General features: G+C 39.0%; 1 protein-coding gene across 1 annotated transcript in view; it reads right to left on the reverse strand.

Annotated features, from left to right (window-relative positions):
* Positions 1-27,629, reverse strand: part of AFDN (afadin, adherens junction formation factor) — a 131,885-nt gene that overhangs the window by 26,092 nt on the left and 78,164 nt on the right. Inside the window, 7 exon segments of the mRNA XM_042456793.1 lie at positions 4,853-4,971; positions 7,342-7,415; positions 7,534-7,599; positions 18,489-18,575; positions 19,037-19,140; positions 20,365-20,563; positions 25,999-26,142. Coding sequence (XP_042312727.1) covers positions 4,853-4,971; positions 7,342-7,415; positions 7,534-7,599; positions 18,489-18,575; positions 19,037-19,140; positions 20,365-20,563; positions 25,999-26,142 — 793 coding nt within the window.

The raw sequence follows: 27,629 nt of genomic DNA on the forward strand, positions 1-27,629 counted from the left end.
AAGGTAGAGGGTAGCAGAAAGAGAGGAAAAGCACACACTAGGAAGGTCACGGGTCTGAATTTACAGGACCTAAGCAGAACAGTTGAGGACAGGGGATCTATGGGGTTTCCATGAGTCAGGGTCAACTTGAAAGAAGACTCCATTTAAACATTAGGAAGAACTTCTTTAATGTCAGAGCTGTTTGCTAGTGGAACAGCCTTGAAGAATCATGGACTCTCCTTCTTTGGAGGTATTTAAACAGAGGAAAGATGGATGTTTTTCAGGATTGCTTTATCAGTGTACAGTCAGCCCTCCACATTCACTGGGGTTAGAGGGTATATGACCCACACAAAAGTGGAAAAACCACTAATAACTCTACCTCCTAAATCATATTTCACATACACAAAATGTATGACTTGCAGATTCAGCCCACCAAAGAAGTCTTCAAGGAGGTGGAGTTACTTCACAATGCAGGAGTGGATGACAGGCAGAACTTGCCACTGCTTCTGCTGTACACCATTTTTAATAGGCCTTGTTCACAGTCTGTTGAGGCCTGCAAGGCATCCAGTCTGTATCAAAAATGGCACAGGGTAGCAGCAAAGGTGGCACCAAATAATCAGTGAATAATCAAATCTGTAAAAGTTGAACCCACAAATGCAGAGGGCCAACTGTATTCCTATATGGAAAGAGGGTGAACGAAATGGTCCCTTCAGTCCCTTCTTACTCTAAGATTCTATTATTCTATATAGAGCCATCCAAGTAACCATTTACATGTCTAACCTACATGAATTTGTTTAATTCCCTTTTAAAATTGTCCAAATTGAATAAAGTAAGTTTATTTGCAGATGACACCTTATTAACAATTAGAGACCCCTTGGAAAAAATAAATAATGTGAAAAACCATTTAAAGGAGTTTGGAGAAATGACAGGATTACGAGTTAATTGGAATAAATCAGAGCTAATCATAGAATCATAGAATCATAGAGTTGGAAGAGACCACTAGGGTCATCCAGTCCAACCCCCTGCCATGCAGGAAATCCAAATCAAAGCATCCCTGACAGATGGCCATCCAGCCTCTGTTTAAAGACCTCCAAGGAAGGAGACTCTATCACCCTCCGAGGGAGTGCATTCCATTGTCCCCTTACGTCAGGAAGTTCCTCCTAATGTTCAGGTGGAATCTCTTTTCCTGCAGCTTGCATCCATTGTGTTCCAGATCCTGTCTCTGGAGCAGCAGAAAACAAGCTTGCTCCCTCTTCAATATGACATCCCTTTCAAATATTTAAACAGGGCGATCATATCACCCTCTTAACCTTTTTCTCCAGGCTAAACATCCCCAGCTCCCTAAGTCGTTCCTCATAGGGCATGGTTTCCAGACCTTTCACCATTTTTGTCGCCCTCCTTTGGACACGCTCCAGTTTCTCAATGTCCTTTCTGAATTGTGGCGCCCAGAACTGGGCACAATATTCTAGGTGGGGCCTAACCAAAGCAGAATACAGTGGCACTATTACTTCTCTTGATCTAGACACTATACTTCTATTGATGCAGCCTAATTAAACAACATCAACATTCTATTGATGTTGTTTAATTATTCAAAAACGGAAGAACAGAAATTTTTAAAGGATGAAAAGATAGAGGTAAAGGTAAAAGATACAATTAAATATCTAGGAATAAAAATTACAAAAAATTTACAAAAATTAGAGGATCAAAATTATAAAAAATTAAGAATAAAAATTAAAAGGAAATTAGAAGAATATAAAAATATCAAACTATCATGGTTCAGTAGAATTGCATTAATAAAAATGAAAATTCTGCCTAAGATCAACTTTTTGTTCAGAATGTTGCCAACACAAATATAAAGAAAGAAAAAATAAAATAAAATTGTCCAAATTGGTAGCCATCCCTACATCCAGCTATGAGTGTAAAAAGTACTACTTTTCATCTGCCCTCAACATCCTGCTACTCAGTTTGAGTTCCCTGGGCTACCACTTTAAGTAGTATTGCATTACACCTCATGTTAGGTGGATATGCTTTGCTCCCTGCCCCACCAGTGTATTTTGCTGAAGTCTTGTACTTGGTAACATATCTCATAGCTTATGTTCTTAAGACTGTGTGCTGGGATGAGGCTGTGTAAGAAGGCTTTGTGAGCCATCTCTGTTTTCATCGAATAACATTGTGTCTTGGCTTAATGTATTTATTTAATACTATAATCAATTCTGTAATATTTCATTTATTATTTGGTCATTGCTTTCATGGTAATCATATTATTAACTTGTTTCGGTTGGTATAAAATTATTATCATCATCATCATCATCATCATCATCATCATCATCATCATCATCATCAATTACTGTTATTTTTTATTTTAATGCAGTTATCTTTTGTGTTCTTAATGTTTTACAAAAGTGCACAAAACTTAGAATTCTGTCTGACAGTCCCGAACCTCTCCTCTCCTCCCCTTAAAAATAGTTCCAGAGTCCTTGACCTGGAGAACTAAAAGTCAGAGGTCAGTCCCTGAAGACAGTGATAAGTAATAAACCAAAGAAAAATCAAAGAATTACCCCAGAAGTCATTCCAAATTTGAAATATCTGGAGCGGGGGGCAGTTTAAAAAGAGAAGCTATTCAGCAGTTGAGACTGAATACACTTGAGAAGAAATGGATTCTTCATGCTGCTCTCATGGCAGACAAAAAACAAAGGGAGAGAAGACCATGGCATGTGCATACAAGGTGCAGTGATGGGGTTCCTGTCAGAAGTTATTTCATGCTACAAGGTGCTAAGTATGGCTCTGTGCTGGTACAAAATCCATTTGTGTTGGTCACAATGACCATGAAAAATAACGTGGGTTTGCTTCACAATTCATTTTCTTTGCACACACCAAAAGTGGTCCAACTCTCTAGCTACTAGGTGATGTTCTCTAGACACTGAAGCAAGAAACACTATCCACTTATTCTTGAGGCCAATTATTGCTGAAATAGCAGTATCTAACTACAGTTGAAAGATGGTGAGTTCCTGGTGCTTCCAAACAGGATCAGAATAAGCTCCTTCCCAACCAGTTAAGAAGTTTTGGGGCTCCTTTTTGTGAAAAAGCCTGCCATCAACTGAGTTACAACCAACCAGTGTAAGGCAGCCAGAGGGCAAAGTGGAGGTATAAAGCCTGCTGTCCTTGATCTTTTTAAAAACAAACAAACTTAAATCATCTCTAACAAGGCATTCACCTATAGTGGGGGGGGGGGGGAGTGGATCAACCACAAGGGGCTTGTCCACTATTTAGCCCCAGCCCAAGACCATGACTTTTACAAGGTCATCTGAACAAGAGCTGAACTAAAAAGCCATTTGGATCCCAGACACTTCCATGTCAATGAAGAAGATCATAGACCCCAGCCTTGAGAAAAAAAATTGGCCAAAATACAGTGGACCCTTGTTATACGCTGGGGTTTGGTTCCAAGATCCCCTGTGTATAACAAAATCCGTGTATGCTCAAGTCCCACTAAATATAATGACATAGCAAAATGGTGTCCCTTATATAAAAAATGGAAAATCAAGGTCTGATATTTGAAATTTATACTTTTTTTGAAAATTTTCAAACCGTGTATGCTTGAATCCGTGTATAAAAAATCCGTGTATAAGAAGGGTGGACTATATAAGCACTCCTTAACCCATCGCACCAACGTTTTACATAAGAGATTAATATCTTCTTAAAACTTAAGAAATTTAAAACCAGGAGTTTTGGGACCAAGAACTTTTTTTGTATAATCTACACAGAGGACAGGGTGGCGAGATATAGGCATGGACTGGGCAACCACACACAACAGCCTCAATCTGCCTTTTCACCATCCGAAAAAGGAGTGGCAAACAGTTGCTCCTTTTTGTGCTGGAAAAAGCCAGCTTTTCCACAACAGTGTGGATGGAAGCTGACTTTATGGTGCTATGGCGGCGTGTAAACACCGCATGGCTGGAATGTCCCAAAGGTTGCCCATCCAGGTGGCTGCACTCTGAAGCCACCTGGATGGCAGTGCAAAGGGGTGGTCTGTTTGGCCCCATAGTTAGGATGATGGTGTCTCTGACTCATCATAACCATTAGCAATCATGAATGAAAAGTAACTCAAGTTCTACAAAATTTGGCTTTGATTTGAAATCATGGGCCTGAACAGATAGGCCAAAATAAAGCTGCTTCAGGTCACTTTGGAGGTATGCTATTTACATGACACACGCATCTTAAGAGGCCAGAAGCTGTGCCAAAGCTGTGCTCCAGTCCTTAGGACTGGAGCATGGCTTTGGCATGGCTTCCGGCATCTTAGGACACATGCATCATTTAAAGAGCATACCTCTAAAGTGACCCAAAGCAGCTTTAGGGTCTCTTCGGGCCCTCTGTCATCCCAGTCTTTCACTCAACACCAATAGGTGTTGAGGCCTGGAATATGTAGGAGTTGGTGTCTTTCTGTAACAGAGGTACAATAAAACTAGCTTTTGAAAAGACAAAAAGGAGGAGAAATTGTCTCCCTATCCAGACCACTGCTGAACTTTTCTTCAAAATAATCTGCCTCTTTGTGGATGGAAGCACCCAGCATTTAGATCACTTTTACGGACAGGAAAATGGGCAGAGAAACAGTTACCTCTTTATTTTAAAAGACAATGCCTATACAAACCTGGCAAAGGCTAAGTTCCAATAAACTATCTGAAGAGACATTGCACTGTATGACTTGCAGCCTACTGTACAGTGTAGTCCAGGGGAGAAAGCAATAGGTGAGTCAGGATGCCTATTTGAACATTATGTTATTCCAGAAATAAAGAATGAAGATTAGAATGAACAAAGATTTAAGATTCTTTCTCACCCTAAAAACTAAATGTAGAAAAAATATGTCTCAGTTATTTACCTCTTTGCATCATTGGAGATGGCTGGTTAAGAAGAGTTGCTAGACCATGGTAAATTGCTCCTTGTTTTGCCACTTCTAGCGTCACAACTGAGCCTGTTCTAGTCATCAGTTCTGCTGCCCTGAGGTAAGATTAAAATTTAGTAAAAGTCACTTTACTGCAGTTGATAGTACAAAGAATGAAGAATATGTTTAGAACCAATTATATAGAAGAAAATGACTGCAACAATAAAAGATATAGCATTTAAATTGAAATCCAGATATTTACCTAAATAAATTACATGGAATATACTTTGAATGGTCCCCAGTGTCATCTCAAGACATTGTCTGTTTACTTAAAAATCTTAATAAAGGCAAAGGAGATGGCATACTCTTCCTAAATTATTTAAAAATAATTCTTCTTGCTGGGTCCCTATTTTGGTCAAGCTGTTTCCTTCCCCCAATCCTGAATTATTTAAATGTCATTGTTCCTGGTAGGGCCCTATTTTAGCCAAGCTGTTTTCTCATATTTATCAAAAAGGGGTGGTCCAGTATTATTGTTCTGTATGGACAAGGTGACCCAGACAGGTCCTACATTTCAATCTGTCTGGGGGTTCAGGAGGAACTCCAAAATGTCCTCCATTCTGAAGATAACCAAGAAACCCACTTATTGACACCACTTGCTGTTCCCCTTCATCAAATGTCTCTACTTGGCAGCCTGTCTTGGCTGCAATTAGGGGGATAGTAGGGTGGATCCTTCTATAATTATTTTTCCTAAAAGCAGCAGCAGATAAGAATTGCCCAGGGAGCTCAGGGTATTGTTTGTTTCTCAGAGGGGAAAAGGCAAGAAGCCCACTGAGTAATATGACGTTTGCTGTTCCCCTTTGAGAAATTTCTCTAGTCTGTCCATACCTTTCTTGGCCACTTAAGACCACTGACCTCCAGTTCCTTCCACTCTGAATCCAGTATTAAAATATTCTACCCCAATCATCATTTTCCCTCTCTGGATCTCTCCCCACCACCAAACACCACTGCCCTCCAGTTCCCTCTGTTCTGAATCTGATGTTAAAACCCTCTAGTCCAGCACGGCTGGGAGAGGTCCAGAGAGGGAAAAGAAAGATGAGGGGAGATGGTTTTAACATCAGATTCAGAATGGAAGGAAATAGAGGGAAGTTGTGTTTGGTGGCCAGGAGAAGGAGAAGGAAGGGGTGGGGGAGATTTTAACATGCGACAATGCCAACGAAGCATTTTAACAAGTGGTTCAGCAGAAAAATACAAACAGGTTCAGCAGAAAAATACAGCTGAGTATATATAATAAAACACAGTATGTGCAATATATCTGTAAATAAGCTATATGAAATAAATTGATATTTATATTAGTGTTTTGAGCCTTTGTTTTGTAATGTTCTACATTTTTTATGTCATTTTTGGTGCCCTGGTGTTATTTCCTTCTTTGTGGTTATGACATTTGGTCACCCTGCCAATGGAACATATATGGAAGACAATGGCCTGTTACAGACTGCCAAAATAAAGCTGCTTCGGGTCTCTTTGGAGGTATGCTATTTAAATGATGCATGGGTCCTAAGAGTCCGGAGGTCGCGCCAAAGCCACACTCCATTCCTAAGCACCGGAGTGCAGCTTTTGGTGAAGCTTCCGGATTCTTAGGACCCATGCATCATTTAAACAGCATACCTCCAAAGAGACCCGAAGCAGCTTTATTTTGGCAGTCTGTAACAGGCCAATGAATCCTTTTTAGGAGTAGTAGATTTTGTTTATTAAATTGCACACCACAGATAAGATGAGTGGTATCCTGCTACAGGGTTCTAAACATGAAATCCTCATTAAAGCCTTATAACAAACAGATTTTCAGCTTATTTAATCAATCACAAATGTCTGTTATTTGGTTTAAAGGTTTGAAAGACACTCTCAAATAATATCAATAGCATTAGAGAAGCAGAAAAAAAGGAACATTAATCTATCTTCCAGAGCCTTGGGGGAAAGTGTTCAAATTTCTCCCAAAGGAAACATCTTTCATATTTGTATATGTGTTATGTACTATATTCTTATGACTTGGAAATCAACTGAAAATACGATTGGATCATGCATGCTCTTACTGTAGGGTTTTTAAAAACCCTCATCCTACAAGGTTGGAAAGACAAATAAGCATCATCCTATCATTCAGTGGTCAGAAGAACGTTCTGCTTCAGCCTTGCATGAATAGTTATTTTGCAGATGTCAACTCCCAAGTAAATATATCTGGATATATGGACAGCTTAAATCAAGTCAGCATTCAAAGCCTATATATTTCTCTCCTGACACTTACTCCCCCCCCCATTCCCACCATGTTTGTATTTATATTGTAAAAATTACCCCATTACAGAGAGAGAAAGAGAGGGGGGGGAGGAGGAGGAGACTGACAGAGACAATGTGGGGAGCAAAGGTTTGGTGGAAAGAACATACAAAAGTCCCAAACATTTACTCTGTTTTCTGTAATTCTTAAAAGGATAATGTACCTTTCTTGGGAAAGTCCAACCAAACTGCGTCCATCCACACTAAGCAACTGATCCCCTGCAGCCAGCCTGCCATCCTAGTAATATGTTTGATCAGACAAAATGTTATTAAGTATTAAATTAATGAGTGTATGAAACTTCTAAAATTAATAACCAAAATTTTCATCTATTTTAATATTAACAAATATTACTGACCGCATCTGCAGCACCACCTTTTACTACAGACTTGACATAGATACCAAGTTTATCTTGGCCAGCACCCTAGAAAAAGATAAAGCAATATATTTTACAATTGTGCACTTAACAACATAATCATAAACCCATTTACAAGACAGCCATCCTACGGTATTTAGTAGTATAATTTTGCCTATACATATGCTATATTTTACATCAAACATTTAAACCTATCAATCTCAAAAATGCAAAAAGAAATGAATGGGTAGGAGGGGGTTGTATGAATGTTAATGACACTGGAAACACTTCTCTCCTAACAGAGAAAAGCAATAAACCCTTTCATTGAAGTAGCTCTTGAATCAACATTAACAACAATACACTATACAAGGTTTACAGACAAGAACTACAAGGTATTATAAATGCAGCAACTATAAATGCAGCAAATTGTATTTGTTTTCATTAATAAAAATATGCAGAAAGCAATTCAGAGAGCAGACTGGGGGGCGAACAGCACAAAAGGTATTCCTAGGAAGTCACATAGCCCACAGAACTGGAAATCTGACTCAAAAAACAAAACAAAACAAACAAACAAACAAAAAACCAAAAATGTGTGTTAACTTCTAAGGCAAGAGTGGGAAACTGCAGGGGGGAGAACGGGATCCAACCAACCCCCCAAACTCCTGAGCACACTTTTGCATTTCAGCATGCCAGAAGTAACCCCTGCGTCATTTCAGGCTGCCATTTGGGGAAATTTCTGGCTTGTTTTTATTTTAGGGGGATTGAGGGAACTCTCAATATGAGGGGGAAGTAATGGAGAAGCCCTGTTTGGGGCTGATTTTGTTAGTTTTCAGATGAGAAAGTTCAGAAAAATTGCCATGATTTTTTAAAAAAATTGGATCTGGGGAGTTTAGGGATTGCAGTTTGGGATCCAAGGGCCACATGCAGCCTGCAGGCTACACTTTGCCCACCCTGTTGTAAGGGAATGAATAGTATGGAAGAAGAGAGACCAGTGGTTTACTTTCACATTCAGCCACTCTATTTCTAGTTAATAACATTCAAAATGAATATAGCAAATAACTTTCCATTCTGAATGCCCTGAAGCACTTAAGTATGAAAGTTATGATGGACTGCTTAAAAAGAAAATAACCAAAATTAGTAATACAAAAAAAATATTCCTACTGGTATTTCTAGTAATAATTTCTCAGCAACAGTTTATATCTGAAATAAACTAGCAAGATGCAATGTGTTCCTTGAAGGACCAAATGCAGCATGTCAGTTAACTGAACAATTATAAATATAATTATAAAAACAGCATCAATGCATTGGTGTCTACACAAAATGTTTTCTAACCCTTTAATCTTCCTAATTACTCTCATTACGTGGCAGATTAACAGATCAATGCCACTTCAGTGTATAATTAGTCTTGGATAATATTTTTGTTAAGCATCTTATTAAAATAGTGAGCTTCTAGCATGAAATCCCAGAAACAAGTTATACTGGGTGCACCTACATGTCTTAACAATTATTCCACATAAAGTTATATGCAAAATGAATCAAAAACAACATGACAATGTCTAAATTTCACGATAGTGTCTAAGATATCAACCTAACTATTTATTAAGTTTGATTAAAATTGCTTTGTAAATGTGCTTTTTATGGTTTTAAAAAATGGAAAACCAGAGTTGATCTGGAATGTACTCAAACTGTTCAGGAGTATTGGACAGACTGGGTCCAAAACTTTTCTGTAGTCTTTGTTTTGATCCCATTAGATCACACATTACAATCTGGTAACTCTGATCATTCATAGATTTGTATACAACAGGCAATCAATTAAAATATTCCACTGACAATGTAAATCCAGTCAGAGACCTTCTCTCTATCTGAAAAGTTCACCCCTCTTCCTCACTTACTTTTATTGTTTTCTTTAATGTAACACCTTTATCAGCTGTTTCTGTTTACAGAAAAGGGATAAAGTTGGTAATCTGCTAATTCTTATATTTCTTTTCAACTTTTGGAGTACTAATTAGCTGATGGAAATGGCAGAGGTAATCTGTGACATGGGTAATCAGGAAAAATAATCTCCCTTCCTTTCCTTTCATGGGTTTCGAGATGGAACTTATTGATTTGTAGGAAAAAAATAACTTTGTGCAAGGTAGAAACAAAGATAAAATTTCCACAGTGACAACTGACTCACATAGTGAAAATCAGGATGGTGCAATTAAGAAAAAGCTCCTTGCTTTAGAGGTAGTTATTTAAAACAACGTTTTCAATAAATTTGAATGCAGTAACATTATAACAGCATTATTAAAATGAAATCTTTTTATTAACTTTACTGTACTGTGGAAGACATCATTCTAACAAGCATTCTGACAGCACAATTGTATGCATGTTTATTTAGAAAGTAGTCCTACTATATTTAGTGAGTGTACTCATTATTAGGTGTGTTAGGATAGGAGCCTGAAAAACCTAACGGTGTTGCAGATTCTAATATAGACACTTTATTTTTAATCTTGAAGTTTCTGTTAAGGTAGAATAATAGATGGGGTGATGGTTAATCATTGGAGAGGATTATTTATCTTCTTTAAGTTTTAGTTTACTACTATTTGAAACATTTGGCTTTATGTTTCAGTAACAAAATACAGCCACAAAACCAAACATTAGTTTATAAAATTGTTTTGGCTTTCTTTATGATGTGTGATGAACAGACATTAAGATAGATAACTTCTCTTCCATCAAAGTGTTATATGACACAAAAAGTACTGCATTAAAAAAAACCAAATTTTCATAAGTCTGATCATTTTGTTCCTACTTGTTTAGTATATGTCAATCATTTTTAATATTCTTTACAAACAAATAATGTGCTTTTAGAGGTACTTCAGGATTATTGTGAGACACCATGAAAAGTAAGAGCATGTGTCTTAAATTATACATGAACTTTCAAAACTATAGAAGATTAAAATCTGCTATTAAAGCTCCTATTAGTTAATAGAGTTACAGACTTTCTTGCAACTTTTGATAAGTTATCTACAAATACCTAGTCACATGTTACAGTAAGTATTAAATTCACCAAATTGTAGGGGAAAAAAATATCAGATCTAATGTTAAGCATTCCCTAAAACACTTACCAACGAGTCTGTTCTTCCAACGACAGAAAACCACATTTTAACTCCAGAAATATAACTCTTCGCTCCTTTCTCAGCCCTTAACTACAACCGTCAGTTTGCCAGATTTTCCAAAACACCCAGCTAGATAATTCTGTACTGGATGCTGACACCGCATAGCATTCATCAACACTTCCTATAGCCAATGCAGTATTCCAACTCTTACATGGCTAGTTACACTACTGTACCTTTCATGTACCATTAAGAACTTGATTAAACTGAAGACACTGCCTAGAAAAATCAAGGCAGCTTTTTGTATAAAATACAGAAAATCCAAGTTAAACAGGAAGTAAAGTACTGGCCTACAGATGGAAAGAAGTCAGATGCTAACCCCTCCCCTCCCCCCCCCCCTGCGTTATATTTTTAAAGTAAACTCCATGTGTATACTGCTTCCAAATCATCTGGATTTCATAAAATCTAACCACTGTGTGGTTGGAAGTCAGGCAACATTTCACATCAAAACTGTTTCAGGCTTAGAGCATTCTGCTCTCAGTCTCACAAGACTTGCTGCCACCAAACACCAAGCAATCCAGCCACTCCCCTCAAAACATGGCTACTGGTGTAACAAATGGTACTATAACAGAAAAAACCTACAACAGGAGCAAGCCATCAGCAAGGGTAGGCAATTTATTTACAGCTGTACTAGAAGTACAGCCATTGTCTTTAAGCTCAGTATTCAGCAACTTTGAATTTGTGCTTCTGTCATACAAACTGTGTTTCTATCTTATAAACTAGTTACCATTTAAAACTATATGAACAGGATTATAATACATGCCTGGATTTCTGGCTCTGTTTGATTTCTTTGTTTGAACCTGCCCCAGTCTGTTACAGCTTGTTGGTTATATACCAGCTGTAACTTGAATGCTTACTGTGACTACTGCAGGGCTATCCCAAGACATTTTGTTGCCTGAAGCAAAGAACAAGATGGTTCCCCTTCCCAATTCCACACACAACCTGATAGCCTAATCTTACTTCAGTACTGTTAGTGGGATACCACTCTACACCATAATGAAGGCTATGGATTAGTTTAGGGGGCATGGCATACACAGTTCTGCCCTGCAATACAGAGAAACAGTCATTTGTTGTCTGAGGCAATTGTTGCATTCTGTTTAATGACACATCTGTCACTCAAATACTACCAGACTTCCAGGAAAATACAGACAAACTTTGAACAAAAAAGCAAGACTTTTTTGAATAATGGGGCTGCTAGTTTATGTTTGTCCTTTTTAGAGAGCTAGGGTCAGCCTCACCAGATGGTTGTGTTTAAGTGTCTAGGTCATCTGTTTGCAAGGACAGTTAAAATATCCCTTTGGGGACTCTATTCTTTTCCTGCAGCCTCTGTTCCTGAGATGAGTTGTGCATCATATTTCTGGAGATGTGCAAGCACTCCTTTCAGATGCCAAGCTACCACTGATAAGATAAGCATAATGTCTACAATAAAAAAAAATCTTTACCTCAGCAATGAAAAACATAAATCAATTATCTGAGATTGTGTAAGTATGAGATTTTTTTAAAAATAAATCATTTATAAAGTTAAAATTACTAAAATTTATTAAGACTACACACAGACGTTAAAACAGTACCACACAGCATTAAAAGCACAACCCTTGTCATTTTGTAAAAGCCTGACAGCATAAAATGTTTTGACTGGGAGAACAAGGATGGGGCTGTAATGAGGGACTTCCAAAGTCTTGGAGCAGCTACCAAGTAGGCCCTCTCCTTTGTCGAGCTCTATAGGCTCATATAGATGGATACCATCCTTCAAATAACCTGGACGCGATCTGTATAGGGCAGTGATGGCGAACCTATGGCATACGTGTCAGAGGTGGCACTCAAGAGCCCTCTCTGTGGGCACATGTGCCATCATCCCAGCACAGAGTTTGCCAGAGTTTGTTACTAGAAAGCCAGAGGGACATGGCACTTTGCAATAAATAAGTGGGTTTTGGGTTGCAGTTTGGGCACTCGGCCTCAAAAAGGTTCACCATCACTGGTATAGGGAAAGCCCTATACAGCTTGAGTCCAGGTTATTTGAAGGATTGTATCTCCCAGCACTTTGAATTGTGCTTGGAAATGGACAACAGCTGTTGGAGCTGTTGGAACAAGGAAGCTGTACACTCCCGATAGCCAGACCCAGCTAACAATCTGACTGTAGCTCTTTGGAAAAACTGAAGTTTCTGAGCACTTTTTAAAGGCAGCCCCATGTAAAGCATATTCCAATAATCTAAAAAGGATATCACTAAGGCATGTACACTCTGGCTAGACTGCACAAATTGAAAATATTCATGAACACTGGACAAAGCAAGAGCCACAGTCATATTTACCAGAGCTGTATGAACTCTGGTGTCTAAGTAAGAGTGAATTTGCACAATTTTATCTGCAAAGTGGTGGGCAAATTCTTTGTAGTAGGCTGTTGAGTGGCACTAGCTTATATTCTCCTTTGGACCAAACTGTAGCAGATCCCTGACAACTTGAAACAGCTCTGCTGAACGGATACAATAGTGTCAGCCAAAAAGCCTTTTTTGCTATTCATGACAGTACCAGAGGTAGAAGAAGATGAGCTACAGGATAGGGGCCAGTTGACCAACAAAGTGAACTTTGTATTATCTGTTGCTGGGGAGATCATTGGTCTGGGAAATGTTTGTAGGTTCCCTTATTTTATTTTTATTTTATTTTTACAAAAATGGAGGTGAAAACTGTTGAAAAGGCATAGTGTGTATGTATGTGAGAAGGAAGGAGTAGGTCCTCATCATGACTAAATTCTAACCTAGAAGGGCCTTTCCTCCATTCCAACTGTGATTGTCCTGGCCAGAGAGGGAGAAAAGGGGCAGGCAAAGCTCCATCATGCCTAGCCCAGAAACAGAAGAAGGGCCCTAGCTCCATTCCAAGTGACATTGTCCAGGCCACAAAGGGAAGAGAAGGGGCAGGCAAAGCTCCATCATGCCTAGAAACAGAAGGGCCCTCCCTCCGTTCATCTGCCATGGCCCTGGCCTGAGAGGGAGAGAAGAACCACTGGCCTCGATCACCTTCCCCCCTTCTCCTGCTGTTTCATGGGGGGTTTTTTAGATTGTAAACTTGAGGGCAGGGAACTGTGTAATTAACAATTTGTAGGCTGCTCTAGCAGAAGGACAGGGTATACAAATTCTGAATGAATGGTTAACCCATCACAGGCCCTCATATAGTGTGCTCTTGCCTTACGCAGGGATCCGTTCTGGACACCTCTGCATAAGGCTAACAGTGAGTATGGCTCGAGTCCCATTGAAAATAATGGGGCTTGTGCATGGTGCACGCATCATTGCAACTTCCATCGCACGGCTTTCAGTGTAAGCTAAAAGCTGTGTAAAAGATGCCTGCGTATGACACGGGCACACTGTAGTCTGCTTTTGGTTGGACTAATTCTGAATTTTCTACCACTGTCACTCTAGTCTCCTTTTGACTCATTTTGTTGCTGCCAGTTCCTTAGGGGACTATTTAGCTCCATGAGAAGGAATGCCTAGGAGAGATTGTGTCCACCACTCTGGTCATTTCTTCATTCCAGAGATCGTTCAGGGTTCCAACAAGAGCACCTGTCAAGGCAACAGGAAACTTGCCAAAACCTCACTATCAGGCATCCATCCGCATCCATACACCTAGTGGAGCAGACTACCCATGCAGAGGTTGAGTCTCAGCAAGTCTAAACCTGATCAAGAAGTGATCTTTCTATTACAAGAGAACAGCAGAAAGCTCCTGCATCCCCAGATCACTATCATCCCTTCCTGTAAAGAAAACATGGTGTACAGTGTGTGTAGTAATATGAGTGGGGCTAGATACCACTTGGGGTAGACCCATGGTTGTCATGGTGGACATAAAGTCCTGAGTCACACCTGACAGGGTAGCCGCAGCATGGACACTGAGTTTCTCCCAGCATTACCAGCCACAAGGACTCCAACATCCCCCCTACCCCTGATCATCTCAGCTAGTTCAGGGAGGGAGATTGTTGAACAGCAGGGTACTGAGTACACCAGTAGAAACCCTAATCTGTCCTGGCTACACACTTTAAATAAACATACTCCTATTCTGCAGAGTGACAGATATAGCAATTGGTTAGGGGGATATTATCCTGATAGACCTTTTACCCTTGGGACCCCCCCTTTACCTACATGCAGAAGTCCCTTCCCCAACTGTAGTATATGAATACAATTTTGCCTTAAAGTGAACAAAATTTGACTACCAGTCCTGAGGAATAGCATAATACGGACTCAGCAAATGCAAATGGGAAACCACTCAGAGTCAGGGGCTTTCCCAGCAGATAATGATCACCAATTAGCAGACCCTAATCCTCTTTTGCATTAGCCTTCCAACCTGAGGCCTGCCATCAGCAAGAGAACAATACACATGCAAACAACTCATGCATTCCCAAGTTCACACAGTATGTATGTATGTATGTGTACACACACACACACACACACACACACACACACAGAGAACATGGCCACATAGCCCAAAAAAACCCCACAAAAAACTATGTTTCCCTCCTCCTTCAGTAAAGGCTAGTACAGCTGTTCTTTTCTGCAAGAAATTCTGCCAGGAATTCTTCAAAACCAGGCACCATCAGTAGGGACAGAGGTTATGTGTTGACATGCAAGGGATTCCATTGTACCTTGAGGCAAAATCCCAAAGTGAAAGAACTGTTTATTGATAAATGTGAGTGGCAAGATCACGGGTATTAATATGATTCTTACTATCATCCTTCCATTATAGTGCAGTAAAATGCTTTTTAAAAAAAAAAAACTGCAAGTAGGATTCTCCTATGAAGTAATATAAGCACAACAAATTCAACTTCAACAACCTCCTACTAATTTCAGATTCAACTTACCATTGCTGCTATGCAATTACAAGACCACAGGCTGATCAATCACATTTACATAGTATTGTTCCTCTAAAGATATTGGGAAGAATCTAGCAATGGACTTACAGTGGCATAATGCAGTAAACCTGAAAGGGATGATCCCTACCACCACTAGAGCCCATCATCCTATGTTTGCAAAACTATTTCTGAAGACTTGGAAACCCTTCTGGAGTCACTTTTGAGCTACATTGAGGAGGTGACCAGTTCAAAGTAAAATACATTGTAACTGGTTGTACAAAACTGCCAGGTAGAAACCTAGCCACGTAGCTTAGGACGGCCAACAAGATTATCTTCTGGGGAGAAAAATTGTTTTGTATGCCTTCATACTAATTGCTGGGTCATTACTCTAATCACTGCCACTGGTGAAATTGGGAACTTGCTACTTTTTCAAAGAACTGAAGGTAAAGTATGTTGGTCTACCAATGCTGTACTGATACTGTTAATGATGCATTCTCCACTGTTCTGCTTTTTTTGTTGTTGTTGTTAACTGCCTTCGTGTCCTTCTCAACCCATGGTGACCCTATGGATGAGACATTTCCAGCCCCCCCCCCGCCCTCGGTCCCCTACTCTCTGCCCAGCTCTTGCAAACCCACATTCATGGTCTCTTTATCCATCCCCTCTTTCTACTTCCCTCCACCTTTCCTAACATTATTGTCTTTTCCAACAATTCATGCCTTCTCATGATGTGTCCAGAGTACTCTAAGTCTTGTCATCTTGATTTCTTGGGATATTTCTGGCTTGATCTGCTCTAGGACCCATTTGTTTGTTCTTTTGGCTGTTCATGGAATCCTCAGCACTCTTCTCCAGCAGCACAGCTCAAATGAGTTGATTTTCCTCCTATCTTCTTTCCTGACTGTCCACCTCTCACATCCATACATGGTAATAGGGAATGTAGGATTCTGATTTTGTGCTGAGTTGTATGTCTTTGCATTTTAGGATCTTTTCTAGCTCTTTGATAGTCACCTTCCCCATTTTTAATCTTTTTATGATTTTCTGGCTGCAATCCCCATTCTAATCAATATTTGATCCCGGATATGAGAACTCTTTTACTATTTCTATTTCTTCATTGTATAGCTTGAATGTGTGTAAGTTCTCTGTGGTCATTATTTTTGTTTTCTTTATCTTCAACAGTAAGACTGCCCTTGTACTTTCTTCATTGATCTTCTTTAGCAGTGTATTCCAGTTCTGTGAGGTTCTCTGCCTGTATTATGGTATCACTAGCATATCTCAGGTTGTTGATATTTCTTCCTCCTATTTTCACTCCTCCCTCTTCCACATCCAAGCCTGCTTTCCTTACAATATGTTCTACATATAAGTTGAATAGGTTGGGTGATAGGAAACAGCCTTTTCTGACTCCTTTGCCAATTGGGAACCATTCTGTTTCTCCATGTTCTGTCCTGACAGTAGCCTCTTGTCCTGAGTACAGATTCCTCATTATGAGGCAAAGACATGTTGGCACTCCCATGTCTTTAAGGGTGTTCCATAGCCTTTCATGATCTATGCAGTCAAAGGCTTTGTTATAGTCTATTCTGTTTAGAGGACAGCTTTTGCTAATGAGGGAAATAATCTTTCTGTTTGGCTTCTCTTGTTAGATGTTGAGGAAATTAAGTTCTTCTAGCCTGTTCTAGTAATAACTGCCCCAATGACAAGAGGCAGAACTAATTCTCTCTCTCTCTCTCTCTCTCTCTCTCATTATTGTTTACTTCTAAGTTTGCACAGAGATTTTATGGAACAGTACAGGTTCTCTGGCAATATACTGAGGCTACTGATCCTTTTAGCTTCCTTCCTACACAGATGACTTCTGCAAATAGCTTGACTTATCAATCGCTTCCTACAATGGAGATTGACTCAAAACGTCCTGTAAAATTTAAACACTGGCATCACAGATATCTTTAGCTATAATCCTAATAATTAGTATGAAACAATGCATGTACTGAATTCAATGTAATTTCATTCAGTTACAGTATGTGAGTTTGGGATAACAGCTTAACAATACTAGTGTGGTGCACCATCTAGTGTCTATAGAATGGTGCTACAAGAATTAAGACTGATCAGTTGCTCCAAGCCTAAAAGTTGACATACAGATTTTCTGTCAGATCATAGTTATTTTAGACATAAGTTATTCTTTATCCCCACCCCAACTTATTTTAAATGTTTACAAAACAAAGATGTTTGGGTTTAAACATGCAGTAAAGTACTGTGAGCTCAGTACTAGGACTGGAAGGAGAAAACACCCTCCTAGGATGCATATAAGCTGTCACACTGCTAAATTATAATGTACATTCTCAGCCACTGCTTTGCACATGTATACATGTGAACTTTACAGCTTATAGTAAAAGACACTATAGATCTCACAGACTGAAATCAGCCTACCACAGAAAAACACTCATCTGTGAAGTGTAAAGTGTAGCAAACCTAACAAAGTTTATCCTTATATGCTAAGTGTGTTTATCATAAATTTCATTTAATTTTTAAATTCTGAGTTCAATATACATTATACTGATACATACATGCCCTTAATTGCTATGACTTCCAACTGAAAAATTTAGACACTATGCTAGCTTTTGTCCTGAAATGAGAAACAATGGTGAATCCTGTCTCCTCCCAAGCTGGCTACCTTGCTCAATAACATCAAGTGCATCAGCTGTGATGGAATAGCTGGTTAGAACAAGAAACAGGACCTTCTCAGCGGTGGCACCTACATTATGAAACACATGGCCATGACATATGGTTGGCCTCCCCACTTTGGTTCTTTTCCACCAGATTGAAAAATATTTATGCTGTTTGGCTTTGCCACTGTGGTTTATTTGATGATTGTGGTTTTTAGGTGCTGTGCCTGCCTTTTAAATGTTGCTGATATTGTACGCTTGATATTGTACTGTTAACCACAATATGTGGTTAATATGTACAGTATATGAAAGTGCTTGTACCTTAGCAGCTACTATGCTCAGACCCATCCCATTTTGTTTCTTTAGAGTCACAGTGATTATCTCAGGTTCCTTCCTCAAGGGTTGAGCCTGCAGGGGGGGGAAAAAGAGTTCAGACTCCAAAATTCCACAATACCAAGAACAATGTAATGCAAGAGTTAGGGAATTTATAGATCTTCACAAGACCATGGACAACAACTCCCATCAATGCTTCACCCTCAAGGTAGGGCTAGTTGAAACTTTAGCCCAACAACACTGGGAGGACACAGGTTTCTTGATGAAGCAAACATTTTTGTTTTTTCCTTGCGAGCCTCACCATATTTTAAGAGAGTAATAAAGGAATAGTAACATTTTTATTTTATAACGTCAGTGTAACACTGATCAAGTAGAGAACAGTATAAATGTAGAAAATCCAACCATCCACATTTTAGTTCTCTACCGCAACCTGTTTTAGCAGTCCAAAAATTTGCTACCACTCAGTTTAGTATTACAGAATGCTACTAATGCCCATATATGTTCTCTCCTATAGGGTTCATAATGTGAGTACTTGCCAGATCAGCATTATCTTGTAGTAAATGACTTTCATAGTCTGCACCTTCAAAATATATTGTCCAAGTTCCTGGTGACCGTGGATGTGGTGTCAATCTGCAAAAGCCTAGATGGGAAGACAGTGTACAACAGGAAATGTATGCTATATAGTCAGTGAAGCAAATAAGGAAACTAAAGAACTCACAAAATAACACATGTGTGCAGTCATACATATGTGGTTCAGTAGTAAAAAGAGTGATGATTATCAATTTGGCAACTGCTCTACTTATCAAAACATTTTATTGGCCTTTATTTCACTACCATTCCTGAACTTTCTCTCATAATCTAACTCCACATGACATGGCTGCATCCTATACCCATATATGTTGGTCTGAGAATCTAGGACACATGTAGTAGATATCCTAAACCTCATCACTCTCTATGTTTTAATATCTGAGGAAACCTTGCAAATGAAAACTGAAGATCTCAACACTATTTTCTAACCATAATCAAGTAATATGTATTGTGAGGGTATGGTCCCCAAAAGTTAAGTAATATACTTTAAAAATAAAAAAGAGGTAAAAGCATTCAAAGTAATTTGTATTTCAAGAGGTATATAAGCAAAATTGCTGTAGATTATATTTCAGAGGAAGGCAATGGCAAACCATTTCTCAGTATTCCCTGCTGATAAAACCCCATGAAATTCCCAGGGTCACCCTAAATTGACAGCAACATGAAGGCACATATTTTAATCCTGAATGCAGATTTCTATTTTAAACTTTCCTTCTGTCCTCAAAATAATCAAATTATTCTAGGTAAAGAATTACTGCTACCCTAAGCATTTTATTACTAAAAGATATAAACATCTCCTAGACCTAAAGAAAAAATTACATTTCAATACCCAAAGTATTAACTTAAAAGTGAGTCCTGTTGGGTTACAGGGAGGAAATAAAAGGAAATCATAGTCCTAGTTCAACATCTCATTAAGGTTGAGGACAGCAGATCGGAACTGAACGTTCTTCCACATATGGTTCTCTTTTATCCACGTCATTTGGACAGTTTCCTAATTAATTGCTTAAGAAGCATATCATAAGAGGTATACGTGAAGTAGGCAGTTACAGAATGCCTACCAATATCATAGTACAAAGCTGAAAAGGAAGACATGGCAGTACCTGAGGTCACTGAGATTTTATTTGTTGATCCCTTAAAAGAACAAGAACAGCTGACATCATAATTTGAAAATAAGGAAAACAGGAATTTCCAAGCAAGCATGTATAAAAAATAAATTCACTGAAAACAATTAAGGCAGAAAATAAAGTTTCTACCGCACTATAAAACTAAAAGCACTAACCTCTTTGGCAGAGAGGGTCTAAAAATTCTTGTAACCCATTTGGGATATTTCTCACAACATCACATGAGTAGCCATCTTCTGGCAGGAGAAATGGTAGCTGTAAATCAGGATCTTCTTCTAGCTGTACTTCTCTACCATCACTACGAGCCAGCTCATCCGCAGTATTTTCTGCAACAGCTACAACATTTTCTATTAACTCCTAAGAATGAAAGAAATAGACATGAACAATATTATACGTGATCAAAATTAGGAGTAAAAATTATGGTTCTATACAGTGGACCACCTACATTCACTGGGGTTAGGGCCACAGGACCTCCATGAAAGTGGAAAAAACGTAAATAAAAAAACACCATTCTTTTTACCTGAGAGAACACTTCTCTATGATCTCTAGGACCTCCAGGACAATTCTGTGTTCAAATTTTGCCAAACATTGACCATGAAATTGCATTGGACAACATCCAAATGCCTAGAGAAGTGTTGTCGCTAGGTCCTCCATCATGACTTTTGGCAGAAGTTGACAAGAGAGTCATGCTGGAGGACCTATAGATTTCTAGAGAGAACATATTAAATCCATGAATAATCAAAGACACAAAAGTCAAAGCAAATATAGAGGGCCAACTGTACTTTAGTTATTCAATTAAGATAATGATAAAACTAGTATACTTGTTTAAACCTGATGTCATGCAAGACAGATCCAAGCAACAAAAGGAAATTAATTTTTCAGCAGAAGTGCTGGGACTTTATAAAATTCCTCAAGCATTTTTTAAAGTGCAGTACTATAAATCACTGGAAATGGAGAGTCATCTATATTAATAAACAACTCAGTTAACACTGGATACATACAATAATATGTACTTCTCGGGTGGAGAGGAAGATGAGAAGCAACATAACTTCAATTTAGAGGTTAAAACCTAGGAATTCTGTTTTGATATTTAGCATTAGAGAAAGTTCGTATTTTCAACAATTTTTGGCATCAGAGGTTGTAGCAAGCAAACCCACAGAGGTGATCCAAAGCCATTTTACAATGATAAGATTACCTAATTAGAATACTTTAATGACTTAAATCAAAGCAATTTTGAAAGGCCCAAGGGTCAATCCTAGGACTCACTGTGAAGTGCACAAGGCCAGGAAGTGTAGGGGGCAAAATGCTCCCAAATCAAATACAGAAATGACTGTACATCTTCAATTTTCATTTTTAATGTTTGGGAGTGACTTTATAACATAAAACCACAACTTCTGGAGCTCTCCAGGATCAGAAAATTAATTTCTTTTTCAATGTGAGAGTGGCACTAAGTAGGCCACAAAAAGAGACTTAGGCCTGTTACAGACAGCCAAAATAAAGCTGCTTCGGGTCTCTTTGGAGGTATGCTGTTTAAATGATGCATGGGTCCTAAGAGTCCGGAGGTCGCACCAAAGCCACACTCCATTCCTAAGCACTGGAGTGAAGCTTTGGTGCAGCTTCCGGATTCTTAGGATGCATGCATCATTTAAACAGCATACCTCCAAAGAGACCCGAAGCAGCTTTATTTTGGCAGTCTGTAACAGGCCTTAGAAACTATGTGTAACCAATGGATCAGAATTCACGATAATGGTGGTGGTGGTGGTGTTATAATGCCAAATAACTTTTACATAGTATCCAAATTTCGATTACAGGCTATAATTTAGGAACTGAGAAAGTTCAAGCTTAAAAAAAACATCCTGGTATTCTCAGATGTGTGACCAATGTATTTCAAATTTAAGTTGTATTTCCACTGCAGAAATAATCCAGTTTGACACCACTTTACTGCCATGGCTCACTGCTATGGGATTCTGGGAACTGTACTTTTGTGAAGCATTCAGCCTTCTCTGTCAGAGAGCTCTGGTGCCACAACAAACTACAATCCCCAGATTTCTATATCACTGTGTCATGGCAGTTAAAGTGGCACCAAACTGCATTATTTCTATAGTGCAAATGCAGTCTTGGAGACATGTTATCTCTCTTTGATCTAGCTGTAATATTTTGGCCCTGTTTAACGTGTCACTTGCTCTTTCACCCAGCTACATCTAATTAGTGTATCAATATTAGTATGGAAATCTAAGGATAAAGATAATTAATGACAAGATATTGAATATAGATTTTTCTCCATTAGCATTATGACTTTCAAAATTCACTTGCAGCTGCAAATAATTATTATCCTTTATTGTTTGGCATTTATCCAATTACTGTTGGTTTCTCAAGGTAAACATCAACAAAAAAATTAAGTATCCCATTGTAGAGGAGATCCTGCTCTTAAGATATTGGGGGATAGTTTATGCAGATTATAATTTTAACCAGAAGAAACTGAAACTTTCAGTCATTTTCAATTCTTCTACATCTTTCATGATCCTTGACTTTTCATAAGCTTATCAAGCTACTGATCATTTGATATCCAGGACAATCACATTTATTTTTGTCTGATACAAAAGTATTTCTCACAGAAATTGTAGGCAAATTTTTACAGAGAGCAATGAGAACATGAACTAAAATTTTATTTACCTACATTAGCCTTGTTTCTACTATATAAAGATTATATTATGTGATTGGATTTTACTGCAGTATATAAAACTTTTTCTGCCATGTTGATTTCTAAGGATTTTAATTATTAGATGTTTGGATCAATAAAAACTGAAAATTTAATAACAATTTAGAATTAACAATATTTAACAATAAGTACAAAAGTATCCATATAGGTTTTGATTCAAAACATTACTTTAGGAATACTAAAAGCCTGGGTCATGTTCTCCTTAACAGTTGTCCCAAATTAAGACATTATTAACTTTCACTCATTATTTGGAGCTGCTGAATAACAAGAAAATCAAGGCTTTGGTTTGCAGAATTAGAGAATTTGTTCAGAGCTAGCAATAAAATATATACAGAAGAATAAAAAAATGAAAGCCACTCAATAAAAAGGGGGAGGTGATCTGAAGAGGATGAAGATGAAGTTTGATAACTAAAAAGTCCAATGCATTTTGGCATGTAAATATTTTAAAGCATTTTTCAGGGGGCTGTACAGAGACATCCATGTAATCATTTTAAATGACATTTAAATAGTTGTACATGGCATATAAGCACTGTCTTTCTCACCCATTTATTCAGTTGCAATGGACACTTATATTTTCCACTTTGTCATCCACCATGTGGAGTTAGGGGCTGTATAGACTGCCCCTAAGGAGCAGCCTGCAGTCGCCTCTTTTAGTGCCAGATTGAAGCCATGGCAACCACATGCCACAGCCCCAATCTTGCCTTTTTGCAATGCAAAAAGGAGCCAGAGAAGTGGCTCCTTTCTGCGCCACAGAAAGGGCACCATAGCTGCCAATGACATGGCTTTTTGGCGCTCCTTTAGCACTGTGTCATCTAAACGCAGTGCCAGAGAAACAATGTGGCACTGCCTGACACGTGGTGCAGCATGTGGCATCATGCCAGCCTAGGGGCAGAGTCAGGGTGTGCGTCGTGTGGACACCACGCCCCGACTCCACCCCCAGGCCGGCCTGAATGGCTGGTCTGCACAGCATCTTATTCCCCTAGTAAATTTAGTTATGCTTCCAGCATAGGTAAAGATATAGTACAGGAATATCTGGTTAATCTAAATAAACATAAATCTCCAGGACCAGATGAACTACATCCAAGGGTATTAAAAGAACTGGCAAAAGTAGTATCGGAGCCATTGGCAATAATCTTTGAGAACTCCTGGAGAACAGGAGAAGTGGCAGCAGACTGACAAACGTTGTCTCCATCTTCAAAAAGGGGAAAAAAGAGGATCCCAACAATTATCATCCAGTTTGTCTGACATCAATACCAGGAAAGATTCTAGAGCAGATCATTAAACAGAGAGTCTGTGAACATCTAGAAGGCAATTCCATAATCATAAAAAGTCAACATGGGTTTCAGAGAAACAAGTCATGCCAGACAAATCTGATCTCTTTCTTTGATAAAATTACCAACGTGTTAATTGAAGGGAATGCTGTGGATATAGTGTATCTTGATTTCAGTAAGGCTTTTGACAGGGTTCCCCATGACATTCTTGTAAACAAAGTAGTGGAATGTGGGCTAGACAACGTAACTGTTACATGGATTTGTAATTGGCTGACTGGCCGAACCCAAAGGGTGCTCAACAATGGCTCCTTTTCATCCTGGAGAGAAGTGACCAGTGAGGTCCCACAGGGGTCTGTCCTGGGCCCAGTGCTATTCAACATCTTTATCAATGACTTGGATGACAGAATTGGGGGCATATTTATCAAATTTGCAGATGACACCAAATTAGGAGAAGTAGCTAATACCCCAGAGGACCGGATCAAAATTCAAAATGACCTTGACAGATGGGAAAGCTGGGCTAAAGCTAACAAAATGAAATTCAACACAGAGAAATGTAAGGTACTGCACTTAGGGCAGAAAAATGAAATGCACAGATATAGGATGGGTGTCACATGGCTGAATGAAACAACATGTGAAAGGGATCTGGGAGTCCAAGTAGACCACAAATTTAATATGTGCCAACAGTGCCATGTGGCAGCTCACAAGGCCAATGCGATTTCAGGCTGCATCAATAGAAGTATAGTGTCTAAATCAAGGGAAGTAATAGTGTCACTCTATTCTGCTCTGGTCAGACCCCACCTGGAATACTGTGTCCAGTTCTGGACACCATAATTTAAAAAGGATGTTGAAACACTGGAGAGTGTCTAAAGGAGGGCAACTAAAATGGTGAAAGGTCTGGAAACCATGCCCTATGAAGAACGACTTAGGGAGCTGGGGATGCTTAGCCTGGAGAAGAGAAGGTTAAGAGGTGATATGATAACCCTTTTTAAATACTTGAAGGGATGTCATATTAAGGAGGGAGCTAACTTGTTTTCTGCTGCTCCAGAGAACAGGACCCGGAACAATGGATGCAAGCTGCAGGAAAAGATTCCACCTCAACATTAGGAGGAACTTCCTGACAGTAAGGGCTGTTTGACAGTGGGACAAACTCCCTCGGAGTATAGTGGAGTCTCCTTCCTTAGAGGTCCTTAAACAGAGGCTGGATGGGCATCTGTCAGGGATGCTTTGATTTAGATTTCCTATATGGCAGGGGGTTGGACTGGATGGCCCTTGCGGTCTCTTCCAACTCTATCATTCTATGATTTTATGTAGCATATTAAAGCATTTAAAAAAATAATCTATTTTATTCCAAAGGCCAATGAAGACTGTCTCCACATCACTTTTAATTTCATTTTACCCATAACTTCTTGCTTCTACTGCTTCTCTTTTTCTCAGTCCTTAAATATCCCTCATATACTGTTCTGCTGACTTCAGGATTTTTAATCCATATTTTATACACTACTTTTTTATTCATCCTGAATCCAAAACAATTCCTTTCCAATCAATTCTCCAGCCCCTGACATTTGTCTCTGCCCTTTCTCTATCCAAGAGTAGACAGATAATTCCTCCCACTCTATTTGGTCAACCCCGCCCAGCCCCTGATAAAATATTTTGCCAGAAAGCTAAAACCATTTTTTCTTACACTGTAACATAAGATGTACTGCTTTGTTCGAAAACAAAACAAAACAAAACAAAAACCTTAATGTCTTTGAACAGAACCCTTTCCCCAACCTTTTAAAAATAAGAACTCTAAATTAACTTACTGTTGGGATAAATGGTTCATCTGGAGCACAATGATAATTTTGTAGCAATGCATGAAGCTGTAGAGAATTGAGTTTAAAGCAGGTGCTATTAATATTTGGAATATCTTCTGGTGAGTATTTATCCATAGTAAGTAATGTAGTTGCCTGTGAAGAAAAAAGCAAAAAGTATTTTAACCATTATCAGGACCATCTGTATTTAAACATTAGAAGATGTGACACTGGAAACAATATGCCAAAGTCAGGATGCAGGAACCACTTGCTAAATTACTATAATTAGGATCTTCCATTAACCATTCAATATGGAGTTCTTCTGTTAAGGCTTGAAGCCATTTCATTTGATCACACAAACATTTGATCCCAATTTCTCTTTCCAATGAATCAACACCCCATGCCCACTAATCATACAGGATACCTCTATTAACAAAGCATTTGACAAGAAAGTTCATTTACAAAGTCTTTTTCTATCCATTTAACTCCTCCTCTTTTCATCCTTTTCTTCTGTCTAGCTGGAATTTGTTTACAGCATTGGCACTGGAAGACAGTGGAAGATGGAGAAACAGAGATTCCATTTCTGGGTTGCAGCTGACTTTACAATCCCTTACTGATCATACATGAACAGCAAAACAGAGAGAAAAGGAGAAAGCAAGTTTGCTTGCTTTACCATGCTCTGTAGAACGTTCAAAATGTTTTTGTTTACTTATGCAAGGCCCACCTGACCTGGTTGTTTCATTTCCCATGTGCATACTGTTCGTATTTAATAAAAACATATCTACTCCTCCTCCTCCTCCTCTTCTTCTTCTTCTTCTTCTTCTTCTTCTTCTTGGCGATACAGGAACATATCCCTCATCTTTCCATGTTTTTTCTGCCTCTAGTACCAAATGTTATGTTAAACAAATAACATTGAGGAACACAGCTACTTGATTAACTCAGGTATACCTATGAGGGAGAGAGCAGGCTGGCCCAGTTCCATCAGGGGCTAGCTGAAGAAAAAGGTTCCTCCTCCATAACTGTCATCTTCCGGCCTATGAGGAAGAGAGCAGGCTGGCCTAGCTACATCAAGGGCTAGCCTGAAGAAAAAGGCTCTTCCTCCATAACTGTCATCTTCCGGCCTATGAGGCAGAGAGTAGGCTGGCCCAGTTCCATCAGGGGCTAGCCTGAAGAAAAAGGCTCCTCCCTCCTTAACTGTCATCCTTTGGCCTATGAGGGGGAGAGTAGGCTGGCCCACCTCCATCAGGGCTAGCCTGAAGAAGAAGAGCCCTCCCTCCGGTCCATCTGCCTTGGTCCAGGCCTCAGAGGGAGAGAAGAATGCTGGACCTGATCCCCTCCCCCCCTCACCATTCCCTTCTCCTTTTGTGTCGTGTCTTTTTAGATTGTAAGCCTGAGGGCAGGGAACGTCTATTATCCCCTCTATTGTAAACCGCTCGGATTCCCTGTGATTGGGCGGTATATAAATAAATCCTATTATTATTATTATTATTATTATTATTATACCTGTACTCAATTGTCACTGGGTCGTTGGGAGGACAGGATGTCTCTGTTTATTTCAGATTGTTGGGGGCACAGAGTTGGGTTTATTTGTACCCCATCACACATAGATTAAAATGTTAGTTTTCTTCATTGATTCCTATGGG

The sequence above is a fragment of the Sceloporus undulatus genome, chromosome 1 (assembly GCF_019175285.1).
Source record: "Sceloporus undulatus isolate JIND9_A2432 ecotype Alabama chromosome 1, SceUnd_v1.1, whole genome shotgun sequence".
Classification (NCBI taxonomy): Eukaryota; Metazoa; Chordata; class Lepidosauria; order Squamata; family Phrynosomatidae; genus Sceloporus; species Sceloporus undulatus.